This window comes from Amblyomma maculatum, chromosome 6 (assembly GCF_055883805.1).
Source record: "Amblyomma maculatum isolate TAMU_Amacu chromosome 6, ASM5588380v1, whole genome shotgun sequence".
NCBI lineage: Eukaryota > Metazoa > Arthropoda > Arachnida > Ixodida > Ixodidae > Amblyomma > Amblyomma maculatum.
Window position 1 is genome coordinate 94,674,243 of NC_139349.1, and position 15,692 is coordinate 94,689,934.

Genomic DNA, 15,692 nt, shown 5'->3' on the forward strand with positions numbered 1-15,692 from the left:
TTGTCAGTGCATAAAATACGCGATGAACGTATTTGACGCCGCAGCAGTGGTACAATAAGGGAGAATGGTTCAAACACATGCAATGGTGGGATGTGAGCACTCGTTATCTGAGCGTCGTCTACCTCATCCGCAGTACTTGGGCCTTATACCTTCCGGCGGCGCTAAGCGCCTGACGGAGCAAGGCTGTTTTTTGTCGGCTTTTCCTCGTCTCGTGTGCTGCATAGATGCAAGGCTTCGCTAGGAAGGCTTGCTGACTGATCTTCATCGTCCAGGATGTCACTAAGCTTGAGCAAGGAGGAGATATGCGTGAGCACGTACTGCCCGAGTTGATCAAGCTGTAAGGACACATCTCTGTCATCGTGGCTGCCGTTGTCCGGTTGGTTGCACTGGAGCTCTCCTTTCACAATTCTCGCAAGCTGCCAGAACTGCATACAACAGAACAGAAGTCACCGTTGGCACAAACATCAGATGCATTTCGTGAAAATGCTGCCAAACCATTCCGGAAGGTGTTGCATCACAGCAGTATAGTTTTGCTTGGTTTGCTTTATATTATTTAACGTCCCCGTGTACTCAGGTTATGATAGAGGTCGCAGCGGAAGGCTCAGTAAATTTCGATCATTCGGGGTTATTTAACCTCTGGTGACTTCGCACAGCACACTGGCGCCTTGCTTTCCGCCTCCATTGAAAAGTGGCCCAGGCCGGGATTCTATCCCGTATTCTAGGGTACAGTGTGCGAGCGACCCCTCTACTTCGCCACCACTGCAGAGAGAAAACAGCCCTGTATTAGCGCTAATATTACACCGTTATATGTCGAGGTAGATACATTGTTGACTCACATTGAATGTTATGCTCCACTGAACAGAGCTGGAAATATTTGATCTGTTTTTTAAGGAGTCATCATCATCACCATCAGCCTGATTATACCCACTGCAGGGTGAAGGCGTCTCCCATATTTCACCACTTAACCCGGTTCTGTGCTAGCTCTATACACTTGAACCCTGCGAACTTCTTAATCTCATCCGCCCACCTAACTTTCTGCCGCCCCCTGCTACGCTTTCCTTCCCTTGGAATCCAGTTTGTTACCCTCAGGGACCATCGGTTATACTCTCTTCGCACTACATGTCCTGCCCATGCCCATTTCTTCTTCTTAATTTCCGCTAGAATGTCGGTAACCTAAGTTATTTCTCTGACGCACTCTGCAAGTTTCCTATCTCTTAATGTTACCCCTACTATTTTTCGTTCCATAGCCCTCTGGCTTGTCAACTTAAGTAGAACTCTCTTGGTTAGCCTCCACGTTTGAGCCCCATAGGTGAGTACCGGCAAGATGCAACTGTTGTATACTTTCCTCTTGAGCGATACCGGTAAGCTGCTAGTCATAATCTGCGAGTGCTTGCCAAATGCGCTCCATCCCAATCTTATTCTTCTTGTTATTTCCTTTTCATGGTCCGGATCTGCGGTTACTACCTGTCCTAAATAGACATATTCGCCTACTACTTCCAGTATTTCTCTACCTAATGTGAGCTGCTGTTCCTTTCCGAAGCTGTTGAACATTACCTTAGCCTTCTGCATATTGATTTTCAACCCTACCTTTCTACTTTTCCTGTCTAGGTCATCAATCACTATTTGCAGTTCATCCCCCGAGTTGCTTAGCAAGGCAATGCCATCAGCAAATCGCAGATTACTGAGGTATTCTCCATCTACCCTTATCCCTAACTGCTCCCATTCCACGTCTCTGAATACTTCCTCTAAACAAGTTGTAAATAGTACTGGGGAGATTGTGTCTCCCTGCCTAACACCTTTCTTTATGGGAATTTTGTTACTTCTTTATGCAGAATTATGGTTGCTGTGCAGTCCCTATATATATCTTCCAGCACTTTCACGTAGGACTCGTCTACCCCCTTTTTTTGCAATGTCTGCATCACCGCCGAGGTTTCAACCGAGTCAAATGCTTTTTCGTAATCAATGAATGCTATGTATAAGGGCTGGTTGTATTCCGAGCATTTTTCTATCACCTGATTGTTGGTATGGATATAATCGATACTAGAGTACCGTTTTAAAGGAGTGAACAGGTAATAATCGCGATATCGTACAAGTAGCAAAACTTAAGAAATCCGAAGTGAATGTGTGTGCCTGGCGTGGTAATCAACAAATCCAACTTCATATAGAGACTGGGCAGAGCAGTTGCACTGCGGAGATATCCCCCACTCTTCCGGAACCCGTTAAACCTATCACTTTTATGACAAAATACAAACTCGAATACGGAGTATTTTTACATTTAAGTGCTTCATCACCCCGTAGTATGAGGAGCGGAGAGAATGAAAAACTGATTGAGTGCATCATTTACGGTTGGCTGACTTGAGAAAAATAATGATAAATAGGAAATAAGGCTTTTATGAAATAAAGCAGGTGGAGCAGACATTGTCTAGAGACAGGTGATACAAGCTTTGAAGCCAACACAAACACATAAACACGCACATTATATATATATATATATATATATATATATATATATATATATATATATATATATTTTGTTACATATATGTCATTGCAGAAGGCAGAAGACGGCTATCAATAACAGAACTGAAGACGAATTGGTGGCTGCGGTTGATGCAGAGAAGTACAGGTACATTCAAGCAAGTCATCAGCTGTTGTATCTTTTTGGTTTTCCTTGCCACGTATAAATATCTCTAGTGGCTGCATAGCAACCATAGTTCTGCGTTAGAAAAGCAAAACAAAATCCTGTAAAGAAAAGTGTTAGGCAAGAAGACACGAACTCCCCAGTACTCAGTAACCTTCGATTCGCTTATGACATTGCCTAGCTAAAGAACTAAGGGATTGAACTGCACAGAATGATAACCTAGACAGAAATAGCAATACGATAGGCTTGAAAATCAATATGCAAAAGTCTAAGGTAATGTTCAACAGACTAGGAAAGGAACAGCAGTTCACAATAGGTAGCGAAGCACTAGAAGGAGTAGGGTAATCTCTCTACTTGGGAGACTGTTTGTGGGGCTCAATGCCCCAAAGATAAGCAGACTATGAGACGTCGTAGTGGAGGACTCCAGAAATTTCGACCACCTGCGATTCTTTAACATGCACTGAAATCGCACAGCACACGGTGCCTTGCTTTTGGCTTCAATTGAAAAGCGGCCACCGTGGCCGGGATTCGATCCCGCATCCTTGGGTGCAGTTGTCGAGCGCCCTAAACGCTGCACTACCCCTGCGTGACTACTATCTAGACCATGAAAGGGAAATACCTTGGCGAATAAGGTTGGGGATGGAGCGCATTTGGCAAGCACTCGCAGATCATCACTAGCAGCTTACCGGTATCGCTCAAGAGGAAAGTATACAACAGTTGCATCTTACCTGTACTTACCTATGGGGCTGAAACGTGGAGGCTAACGAGACGGGTTCTACGTAAGCTGAGGACAACGCAGAGGACTATGGAACGAAAAATGATATGTGCAACCTTAAGAGATAGAAAGCGTGCAGAATAGGTGAGAGAAATAACTCGAGTTACTGACATTCTAGTGGAAATCAAGAAGAAATGGGCATGGGCAAGTCATGTAGTGCGCAGAGAGGACAACAGAAGGTCGCTTTGGGTAACAAACTGGATTCCAAGGGGAGGAAAGCGTAGTAGAGGGCGGCAGAAATTTAGGTGGGCGGATGAGGTTAACAAGTTCGCAGGGGTCAAGTGGATGCAGCTAGCGCAGGACCGGGTTAATTGAAAAAGTATGGGAGAGGCCTTCGCTCTACAGTTGGTATAGTCCGGCTGGTGATGATGATGACCAGAGGGAAACATTTTTCGTTTGTTCGGAAGCCAGAACAGAAAAGTGGAGCAACTAATTATGAGGCGATTAAAATGGATATGGCATATGCCGTCAACGGCAAATTGTTCGGCTGTGGGAAGAATCTAAAAGGCTACTGTCTACGTGGTCCAGGAACTTTGTGTGAAGCACAGCACTTACGTTGCAGTGAACACGACAGGCGGCAACTCTGATCCTTCTCTCAGCTTCTGCTTGGCTCAGAGCACCGATCCGCTGCACCGCTTCCACAAGCTGAGGTTGCGACAAAACCAGTTGGAAGGCTTGTGCTGCGCGCTTATTCTCAGATCCGAGAACGAACCCGACGGCGCAGTGGAGAAGACCGTAGTTACGGCGAGCCTACAGTGTGCAAACATGGGAGAATATAGCTGCAAACACAACCGTGTCTCCGTAAGAGTTAAATAGCTTGTTTGCGACTTTAAATTACGAGCTGATTCACCGTTGCCAGGGGAAGGTTTTCGGAAAGCTTTTGCAACTGGCTTGTCATAGTTATATGGAAGAACGACTCCTATAGCTTAAGTGAATAATCCAACTCAAGTTCATGCAAATCAAGTAGCGATAGGACTGCAGTTTAAAGGCTTATGTTTCAAACCTTCATGACAACAGACATTTCTGTGAGAAAAAAATTGGCTTATGCTATTTGCCCCGTATAAAGGTACAAAAATGCAGCCGAATGAAGTAAAAAGTGTATACAGCGGATTTGGCACATGAAAGGTATACGTGTCGCAAAAGGACTCGCCAGCAACTCACATGCCCGAGGAGCTGAAGTTTTATATGCGGTAAAGTGTCAAGAAATCTTACCAGGTTGGCGACTTGGAGTTTGTGCTTTTCATTCAATTCGTAGCCTATTGCAGTGATTGATGTCAAGGAGTAGTTTGATTGTAGATATTCAGCAAATGTTTCCAGGACTCGATTCGCCGAATCAAATACCAGTGACAGTGTTAGGCTGTTCGTTCGCTGGCGGTCCCGAAGCCATTCGCTAAGCAGCTTGATAGCATCGTCGTTGAAGTTAAAGCCTGCGCATAAAAATAAAAAGATGTCGCTTAAGGGCGCATTTATCGTTCTGCTGGACGAAAACGAATGTTATAGCTTTTTTGAAACAGTGGATCAACCCACAGAATCATCGCGGCAGAAAACCCACACTCGATGCGCACTGTATATTTCTGTCCTACCTATGTTCAATCCGGCAATAAATATTTAGGATACATGCGGTCGGCCTTTAGGAGGGCTGCGATAGCGCTAGCGACTCCTCGCGTCGGCTCCCTTGGCGGTTCCTCGCTAGCGTATATGCACTTAGGTACTCGCCTGTTCACGGATCCATTCAATTGTACCTCTGTAATCTCATACAGTTAACATACAGTCGTAAACAACACAGCTATGTAACAGACCATTCAACAATGATACAGAGTCCCGCTTCAACGAAGCAGTACCGACGTGCCCAATAGGCACAGGCTTTGGGTTTAATTCTCATCCATCATAACGCTCTTCCTATTTCGGCCAAACTATGTGCTAATTAAACGTCTAGATCCCACCGATCATCCACTGCCCGCCCAAGCTAGCGACCAACTGTCAAAGGAATGCTCGGGCTGTTTTCGATCGCAACGCAGGGTATGCGGCTGTCATAGTATAATCAGCGCTCCTTATATCCCCGATTTATCAATCACCTAGGGCCTCAAAATAGAAACTATTCGCTTGCAAGCCCAACACACCATTCCTTGATCTTAAAGACCTCAGCTATGACGCAGACGATGATGCTTCTAGCCGAGCAAGCGCTTGGCACAGCGGCTCCTCCAATTGCCCCGCTTCCAGTTGCGCGCTTTCAATTGAATTTCAGACGCCTCTCATGAAGAAACGGCAACTTGCATTGCGATTGTCACTATGGCTGGGCGAGACATGTGAGCATGCTGCTTGGCCCCCGCGGCATTCTAGCGTATAAATGAAGAATCGTAAATCAAAATATTATAAAGCAAAAGCTTTACTATGCCCCTGCGCAGCTTGGGCAGCGTGTGTTTGACATGGCCTTCAACGTGCCTAGCGGCACGCGGCCTCAGTACCGCCCGCTTCTTCGTAAATGTGGCGCTCGGCCCTGACGGTGCACGCTTCTTGTGCCGCTTAGCTCTTCTGCGTCGCACATCGCTTCTTCGCACACCTGACAAATTTAATTTGTACCGGTTCATTCACGATGCGACACATCCTTTCAGTTCCCTGCCTACCCTTTCCCTCGATGGCCACCGCTGCCCTTCGGGCTTACCTTGGGACTTCTACCTTCAAAATGCACTCGACATCCATCTAGAGCTGGCTACAGTGGACTTGAGATTTGCAGATATCCATAGAGGTGTCGCACGCTTTCGATTTGTCAACCAAGGTTTAGCTGGGTTAAACCTTTGCTTTATTTTTTCCTTCCCTGAAAAAGCAAGCCCGACCCTCCCCTCAAAGTAATATAAGCGATAACTTGCTGCGAGCAGTTAGTTATATGAGCAGCTTTTCTTGGAGTTAGCACAATTAATAATAGCGACGCACAGACAATACGTGAGGAGACGATTTTCGGCTAGCTATGTGGTACTCATGGGTCACTTCGTTGCAGTGATAATACTTCGGAGCTATTTTGGGTTATTTCTAAAGAATACGCACGGACCGCGTCTATAAAATATTTAAGCCCTTCTTCGCTTTCGTCACCAATAAGGATTCGCGTTGAAAGAAGAAGTACACATTGTCCGCCATGCACGTTGTACCATCGTTTGTTCTCACTACCCATAGCGAGCATTAATGGCTATTTTCATAATATCAACTGTACTATGGGATCGCGCCGTGACGGTGCCTGAACTTAAAGGTAGAGTGCGGAGCCTATAAGGTTGCTCAATTAATTTTATTGGCCCATTAAGGTGGGTGTTAAACATTCTTATGGAATTATTTATTGCCGCTCTTCATGCCACGGACGCCACACCACAACCGTGCTTTGAACCCATCCAATTAGAACTGGCAAGGTAGAATTTTGCTTCTTGCCACTGGTGCTGCGTAGAGCGAGCCTTTTTGAATGCTCGCCTTGGGACGTCGTGTAATAGGAAATCTCCGGAGCCCTTTTGAATGTCTTTTTATTACCCACTCACACTTGCGACATGCAGAGACCGTGTAACCGTTTTCTCTGAAAAGCGACAGTAGCAGGCAGTAGCATGCTGCTTCTGTGAATGGGAGCTGGTTCCACATGTGGTGCTTCTTTGTTGATACAAAGTGCAGATTGATTTTATTTAGCGGTTCAACGTCCCAGAGAGACTAAGGCTATGAAATGCGCCGTAGGGGAAGGCTCCGGAAATTTTGACCATGTGGGTTGTTTTACCTCTTTCGGCCCTATATGTTTCTTAAGCGCAATATGAACAGATGAAAAATTAATGTTTACTCTAATAGCATCTTCGGATTCCTGTTTCTACCGGTACTACTATTGTCAAAATTGAGCAAAGGTGATCGGTATGAGGAGGAAGAAGAGGCAGCAGGGAAGCCATCACTAAAGAAGCAACACTACAGCAAATTGGCAGATTGACATTTCCGTATCCATTTTATCTTTTACAGCAATAGCTTTGGATCTTTTTGTTGAATATCTTTTTAAGCTTACACCCAGCTTTTAAATACAATGGAATGTGTAGAGGCCTCGCTGGACCACGTTTCCTACATGTGCGAGCTCCACACTATCAAGACTGAAAGGTTGTCAGGGGGGGCTATTGAGTGATGGTAGAGAATATTTCTTGACGAGCTTCCGCTTGCTTTTTTTCTGATGTACCTATATTATTCAGGCTATTTTACTGCTGACATCAGTTATTTACGGTAATCACACTAAATTGTATACTTGTTTCTGAATTTACGGAAAACTGAATTTTTTCTATCAGAGAACACAAAAGTTGGAATCTAGCCATGCACAGACGATGATCACATTGGTGAACAGCGAATGGGAGTGAGAATAAATTATTGCTTCAACACTTGCTTTTATTTAACTCCATTACTGCACTGCTCTTCCTGTGGACACAGCTAGGGAGCGCCGGAAACCTTGTGCGGCATTTGTACAAGATACACGTATACTATGTTCTCACTAACTCATTTTGTCTATGAGGAACCGGCGCTGAATTCGGATATGGCAATGGCGTAACATGTGTAAGCTCTATAGGGTTTATTAACGAGCCGTCACTGCGTCCTAAAAACAGCGCAAGGCACAACACGGAGACAAACAGGAGAAAGGACGGAAACAGGCGCTGTGTCTTTACTTTGCATCACTGTCTTTACTAGCAGCCATGGCACGCCACACGCGACATCAATTCTTTTAAACGAAGGAGGGAGTGCTTACGGCGTATGTTGATGGCGCGACATCGGTGGAATTAGAGTTCTGGTTGCACGGCATTGCATATAGCCTTTGATGTCGGACAAACTAGCGGCGTGCAGCTGGGAGTAGCGCATTTACTCGAACCTCACAATTGGCGGAAGACCGGCCCGACGCGTCGAAAATATTTTTCTGGTGCGTGTACTTGCGAATCTGGTAACGTTGTGGTGGCTGTCCCATTCACAGCGCTCCCACAACTGCCGCCCGCTAAATAAAATAGTGATTAGGGTCTACACCCACTGCAGGGCAAATCCCTCTCCTATATTCCTCCAATCAAGCTTGTGCCCTTGAGTCTTCTTAATCTGATCAGCCCACCTAATTTCCTCCCGCTCCAACTGCGGTTTTTTCCCTTGATCTCAATTTGTTAACCTCAGCGACCATCGTTTAGCCTCGCTTCGCATCACATGTCCTGCCCATACCTATTGTCGACTTCGACTAGAATGTCATTAACTTGTGTTATTTGACCTACTCTCTACGCGTACATCTGTTAACATTATATCTACCATTTTCCATTTCATAGAGCTCTACGTTGTGCTCAGCTTAACTGGAACCCCTTTCATTGGATTGCACATTTCAGCCCCATATTTGAGCACTGGTAAGTGTAACTGTTGTATACTTTCCTCTTGAACGAAGGCAGTAAACCTGTTGCGATATTCTGAGAGTACACGCCAAATGCGCTACATTACATTGTTGTTCTGCTAGCTATAAACTTGTCGTGGTCTGGATCTACAGTTACTACCTTCCTTAAGTACACATAATCACTTACCTCTTCGAAAGCTTCGCTACTTATTGTACACTGCTATACCATTCCAAGGATGTTGAACATTACCTGCCTTCAGCATATAGATACATAGGCCTCCCGTTCCGCTTTTCTGGTATAGGCCATTAACCATTCTTTGCAATTCGCTCTTGAGTTACTTAGCAAGGCAATACAATCGACGAAGCGATTATTATTTTGGTATTCTTCATCAATGTTTATCATCTAACAGTTCCCACTCCAGATCTCTGAATACTTTCTCAAATAAAGCAGTAAATAATCCTGGGGAGATTGTGGCTTTTTGCCTAACACATTTCTTAATGGGAATCTCATAGTCACTACAGTTTCATTTGTGGCTCCATGATTTCACAATGCATGCATGATGGCAGAGGTTTATATTGAGTCAAATTCCATCCCATAATGAATAAATGCTACGTACAAAGGGCTGGTTATAGTCCAAGTACTTTTGCATCACCTTGTTGATAGTATAGATATGATCAAAGGCAGAGTACCCTTTGAGAAGGCCTGCCTGATTCTTTGGTTGATTGAAGTCTAAGGTGGCGAGTGTCCGATTAGCTAGTACCTTAGTAAATACCTTGTATAATGTCATCCACATCTAGTTAAAACATATTCACTCTTTTCAAAGCTCTACTGCTTCTGACCCGACAACGCAAAACGCCAAGTGGCAGGCCATGCGGAGCACCATCGCCGGATACCCCTGTGCTTGTGTCGCTCTGCAGCGATATGCAGTTACGTCAGACGCATTGTTGCTTTGAAAGCATTGACTGTGTAATAGCTGAAGGGGATGACGCCAGACGTATCGGATAGTAAGCTTCTCGGTCAAATATTTCAAGACCTTGTCGTCCTCTTTCTGAGGATTCAGGTAATGTGAACGCTCTTCCACTATTCCGGTACTCTTGAGGTCATGAGGCATTCCTTATAAAAAGGGGCCAGTGTTTATAGCACAATCCTTGAACAGTCTTTCAACTAGTCTGCAGTTACCTTGTCCTCCCCATCTACTCTCCCTCTTTTCATTGCTGCTAATACTTCGTGTACTTCGGCACAAGCGCAAACGTTTATTTGCTCCACACTTTTTTTATTCTGCTGGTTAATTTGGCTACTATATAAATCAGTATGAAACTTCTCAGCTACATTTACTGTCCTCGTCATGCCAGTAATGACATTGCCGCTTTATCCTTCAGCGCATACACCTGCTTTTTGCTAGTCATAGTTTCCTCTGGACAATTTTGAGGTTACCACTATTCTAGAGAGCATGAACTCTCCATGTTACGCTTTTTTCTGGGGAAATTTTATGCTAATAACCGGTCTCGCTTGAAAGATCTGCAGAATGTATCTTCTCTTAGTTTGAAGGCATTCGTGCTTTTGCGTTTCTCAAGTAGGTTTTTGGTCTCCTTAGATAGCTTACCGGTATAAGCCTAACACTACCAACCTACTATCGCGCACTCAGTAACGCTATCTCTGAAATTATCGCCATTGCTTCTACATTAAGGTCAGGTAAGCTAAGCATCAACTCTGCAGCGAGATCCAGAGTACCTCTAATTTCCCGCTTAGCTCCAATTCATTGATCGGCTTCTTGCTTACCAGATTGTTCAGTTCCCTTTTGTAAATCTTCTGTATGACTATACCTTATTATGCTGTGATTATTGCATCGCCCCTCCTCGATGACCTCCACATCCTGCAGAATGAGGGGCATAGAGCACATAAATTCGATTTCATTTTTAGCCTTCCAGTTAACGCTTATCCATGTCCACATAATGTACGTTGAAGAAGGTATTCATGATACGTAAATTATTACTTTGTGCGAATCGTACTAAAGACTTTCCTCTGCTATTTGTAGACGGTATTCCGTAGTCCCTTAATATCTGGTCGCCAGTGTGCTACTTGCCTACCTTAGTATTGAAGTTACCTATATATACGATTAGCAGTACGTGAAACTAATTTCATCAACTATGGAATGCGGCTGAATAGATTGGTATCGGAACCTGAAATCCTTGCGTGGTGTGTAAAAAGTGAATATTTGAGGCTTAGCTTGCATGAAGTAATATCCTCTTATAGCTATGGAACGAAAACTAAAAGATTGGATATGGCATTCCGCATCGTGACTGTGAATGTCCAGTGCAACCGACAGATGTAAAATAAGAAACATATTGCCACCTTGTTATCTAAACTGACAATTTTAAAAACAAATCTTGATACCAACCCTCAGCGCACACTCTTCAGAGATAATGAAATTGCCAACAATATGGCACGTTATTATGAAGGTAATGAAATCATCTTCTGCCGTATTTTATATATTGAGCACTCTAATATTCAAAACCAGAGAAATAAAGATTTTTCTCGACAGCCAAAAATAACTGCAAAAAGAAATATCGTCTTGCAGAAAAACTGCAATTATCAATCTAATCCAATATAGAACAATATTTAGCCAAATTTTAACTGATTCCTTCAAGTGGGAAATGATAATTTGTCCTTCAGGACCGCCAGTCATGTTTTTATTATGTCTAGCACTGGCCCTGTTTATCCTTGACTATGAACGCTTCTTTCGCATCGCAAAGTGCATGCTTGTGGCTTTTGCTAATTAATGGCGCACATTTGTTTTGGATTTCGTGGCGTGCAACGAGGTCTGCTAATACTTTGTCAAAGAGCGTACAAACAAAAAAAAAAGATCAGAAAGAACAGCCCTGAAAAAGTACAGCCGTGAGCAAAAATGGTACAAGACGCAGCTCATGTTGGAGCTCGCGAGAACTGCATTGGAACGCTATCTAGCAACAGCTATTTTGGATCTATACAACCGTGGCAGTGCCCCATTTTATCGACATGCATGTGTCACTTCGCTAGATGGCTTTTCGGTGCAGTTTTTTCGATCAACACCAGGGGCTGCTTATTGTATACCACGCTTGCTCACAACTGTACAGTCAGGGAGAAAAGTTTCCGGAATGCGGATTTGTGGAAAAACATTTCTTTTCTTCGCTATTTTCCTGTGACATTTTTCTCTGAATGGCGCGTCCATTTCCCCTAGGGATTCAGCAGATTTTATTCACTATGTTTCCCTGGTCATACAAAAATAAATAAAAAGAAATACTAATATTAACAATAATAAATAATAAATAAATAATAAATACGTCCCGAAAACTTGTGTCTCTGGCTGTACGTCTCTATACCTTGCGAGCCTCGAGTTTGGAAACTGAAATAGATGTTATACTCATTTTAACGCATTTGATTGTCAGCTAGTTATGGAAGTCTATTTTAAGTTTCAAAATATGACCATTGCAAAAACAGTGTTGCATTCTAGCTCGATCATCGTACTTTCGACAATAAAAAGACATAAAAACAACCGCTTGCACTCAAAAATTTTCTGCAGCGGTTCTACTTAACGCATTTTGGCAACGACCCCTTTAGTGAGCACGTTTTCAGATGCGCTGATACGCTGTTTTTCGGTCGCTTCCAGAATAAAAATGATTTAAATGCTCAACTCCTCCTACATCAATGTGTGTTTAATCAAAGCTGCAGAGTGGATCGCATTATTATGGAACAGACCCCCTTGGAATCAAATAAGACTATTATACTAGTCAATTGTAACATTATGCAAAACGCCTCTTAATTCTATTTCGAACATATAGCCAACGGGTGACGGCTGCTGCTCCTTATCTTTTTACGGCTTAGAGTTTCGCCAGACTGTCTCTTATAATGAGAAAAACTACAGCGTACCTCCGGATAGATGGCAGTCGTCCCGCTGAGAAGACTGGTTTGAATGTACAGTGTACTTTTGTTTTAAATTTTCTTGCTAGATTTCTGTGTGACGCTTACGGGTATCATCAATGTTGCTTACTCTTGACAAATCATCCATACGGTCATTTGTACCCTGCCGAAGACGTTTCTCTACCTAAGTAAGAATCTAAAGGTCATTTAACCTTGCGTACTACATTTATCAAGCTGTTCACCATATGACATCGCACGGTATGTGGAGTTTATTGTACGGAAGCTACATCGGTTGTGAAGTACGCCGTACTGTATGCCTGATAATTTCGGCCACTTGTGGTTTCTTAACGTTGTGGGATGTTTAAGTTTGTTACTTTCCGCAAAAAGAATCTTTTTTTATGTTCTAATCTTTACACTACATTACGCGCCTATTATGCTTCTTGAGTAATAAAAAAATAGGGTCGCTGAAAAATCCGACCAGTTGGGTAAGGGGGTGTGTTACTGTCAGCAAAAAGGTAACCACGTATAGTGCGAAACTCGCGACGAAATACGGTTTACTAGTTCACCTCTATCTGGAAGGGTGGAGAATATCTTTCATTGTTTACCGTAACGGGCTTATGGGATCAATTCATATAATATTGTAATTTTTGACTATTTCACCAGGCGAACCGATTCTCGCCACGTATACATGGCCTTATATCATACTGAGGGCAAGAAAAATGGCATAAATAAGTATAATATGTAAAGTCACCCAAATCTTTAAATGGCGCGCGTGCCTCCCATATTTCCTGTCATTCTGAGCGCTACAGACAGAGGAGTTAGCCAGCGAAAAGTCCAAGTATAAGCAAGAAATCACCAAACCTTCCAGCAACCTTTATCTGCACCAGGACGCAAGAGCACTGAAAAGGCGGCGATCGTGCACGCCAGCTAACGATTTGGGCTGCTGTACAAGCAAAGAGAAACCAAGTTAGCAACAACTGGCTAAATGTTTCCCGAATACGAGTCGTCTGAGCTGCAGATAAGCCTTCATGGAAACTTAAATTGTGGCTAACATTTTTGACGTTACTACTGTTCCGCGTATAATCATGAGCATCCGATATGTACAGAAATTACCATAAACTTACTATCTAATGTGAGCACTTCGATGCTTGTGCACTGAATGATGCCGTTCACGATCACACCTGCAATTGAGGGCCAGGCCAGGAACCTTAATGAAAGCTTCCGCAATCCGTGCGCCAAGGGCAGGTAGGCGGCCAAGGCCTCCGCAGCCTCCTGACCGAACTTGAGAAACTCAACCCAGATTTCCAAGGAAGTCAGATGATCTTAACCGTAATCAGCGAGGGTTCGGCACATGTCTGGCATGGACTGATTCCGATTGAGCAGGTTGGCGGCCTCGTTGAAGTGCAGTTGCTGTCCGCCGCTCAGCAGCTCGCTCCAGGTGCGGATAGCCAGCGTAGTCATGTGACCATCATTCGCTAACCAGCTGCATAAAAACAGGAAAGAGCTCTGACGTCATTTGATGTTCAAGTAAAAACAATGCTGATGGCAGGCGACATTAGTGTGGGCTGCATGGCAACTATGTACAGTTTCTTGATGTTCTCGATGACAATGAACAATAAGGTAATTGCCTTGCTGCTTGTTTGGGGACAGAACAATGACGTAAAAGCATGAGAGCCAACACGCTGCCGTGATGCGCACATGAGTATTGCAACACCATCTCGAAAGTCTTTTCGAAATCGTCGAAATGAGTCCAGTTGTATATAAGATAATTTCTTCCTTCGGATGTTTAGTTGAAATCATTGGATAAAATGCAGTAAGTTATTCTAGTACATACCAAGTAAAACATGTTTTACAGCTGTAAGAACGAACTAAATTATGGAAGAATGGTAATTTGGCCAAATTGGTAAGGTGTCCGGTTGAAAGTATAGCAGCAATAAAAAACAAAACAAAATTCTCGTAGTTGGCATCCAGGTCATCCACATCGGTGGTGCCAATGCTCTCAGTGAAATCACAGTGTTTGAAGCAGCTTGCTATAACTGTGGTGGTGTGTTGTTCCAAACGGGCACTAGAATGTGCATTGCACTGAGAAGAGGGATGTCATACTTGCATCCTGCTTCCAAGCATAACAACATACCGTATTTATTCGAATGTAACGCGAGCTTTTTTTCATGATTTTTGGCTCTGAAAGTCCATACTCGCGTTATAATCGAATACTGCGATTCGGTGTGCTCAAAGCAGCACTGGGATGCAGCCATACTGAATCCGCTACCACTCGGTTTCGGTTTCTGCCGATTTACGATGTTATGTTGGCAACATGGGTACCAGGGAAGCCAAGTCTCAATCCATCTAAAGTCACAACGACTTGCTTTTTGCTCGTGGGCTCAGAAGCACGTTGTCGCCTTGATTGTGTACTTGTCGCATCTTTCACATTGGATTAGCATGGTTACTTATGTTATCGCATTTTGCACATGGTGACGTGCCGTGCACAATATGACACTCGCCTCAAGAAAGCTATTCTGATAGCAGAAGAAATCGGACATCCTGCAGCAACTCGACGGCTAGATGTTACTAATCTACCTTATGTGGATGGCGGGTGCAGCGGGAGGTGATTTTTAATTGTGAGCCTGACCGCAAAGGCTCCAGATGACATCGTCTGGGAAGACGAGAGTGAAAAGGAAGATTTGGTTTCTGAGAACTCGGCCTCTGACGACAACGACGACGAATCAGCGTTTTTGATTAGACTGCAATGGCGATAATATCTATTAAAGGTACTTTTTCAAGCACTTATCTCCCAATACATTCGCGGTTATGCTACATTCGAGTAAATACGGTACATTCAGAAACATGCTTGCGGTATCAGGTTTTCAGGTACGGAATTATTCCCGTGTCCATTGGGTTTATTAGGAGGCAGAAAAAGCAGCTCGATGTTTTCTAGCCCCGACATCCTGCTGTATGCACTGCAGTTGTCGAGCACAAGCAATGCCTTGCATTTTTTTTTTTGCAGAAAAGCTGCGGTCCAGTTGAT

General features: G+C 43.8%; 1 protein-coding gene across 1 annotated transcript; it reads right to left on the reverse strand.

The window, feature by feature from the left end:
* Positions 1–161: 161 nt before the first annotated feature.
* Positions 162–14,128, reverse strand: LOC146186303 (uncharacterized). The gene is made up of 5 exons (XM_084608024.1): positions 13,996–14,128; positions 13,792–13,848; positions 4,629–4,843; positions 3,972–4,166; positions 162–425 (listed from the first exon to the last, which is right to left on the reverse strand). Exons 1-5 carry the CDS (start codon positions 14,126–14,128, stop codon positions 162–164), a joined length of 864 nt encoding a protein of 287 aa, XP_084464150.1.
* Between the last annotated feature and the right edge of the window lie 1,564 nt (positions 14,129–15,692).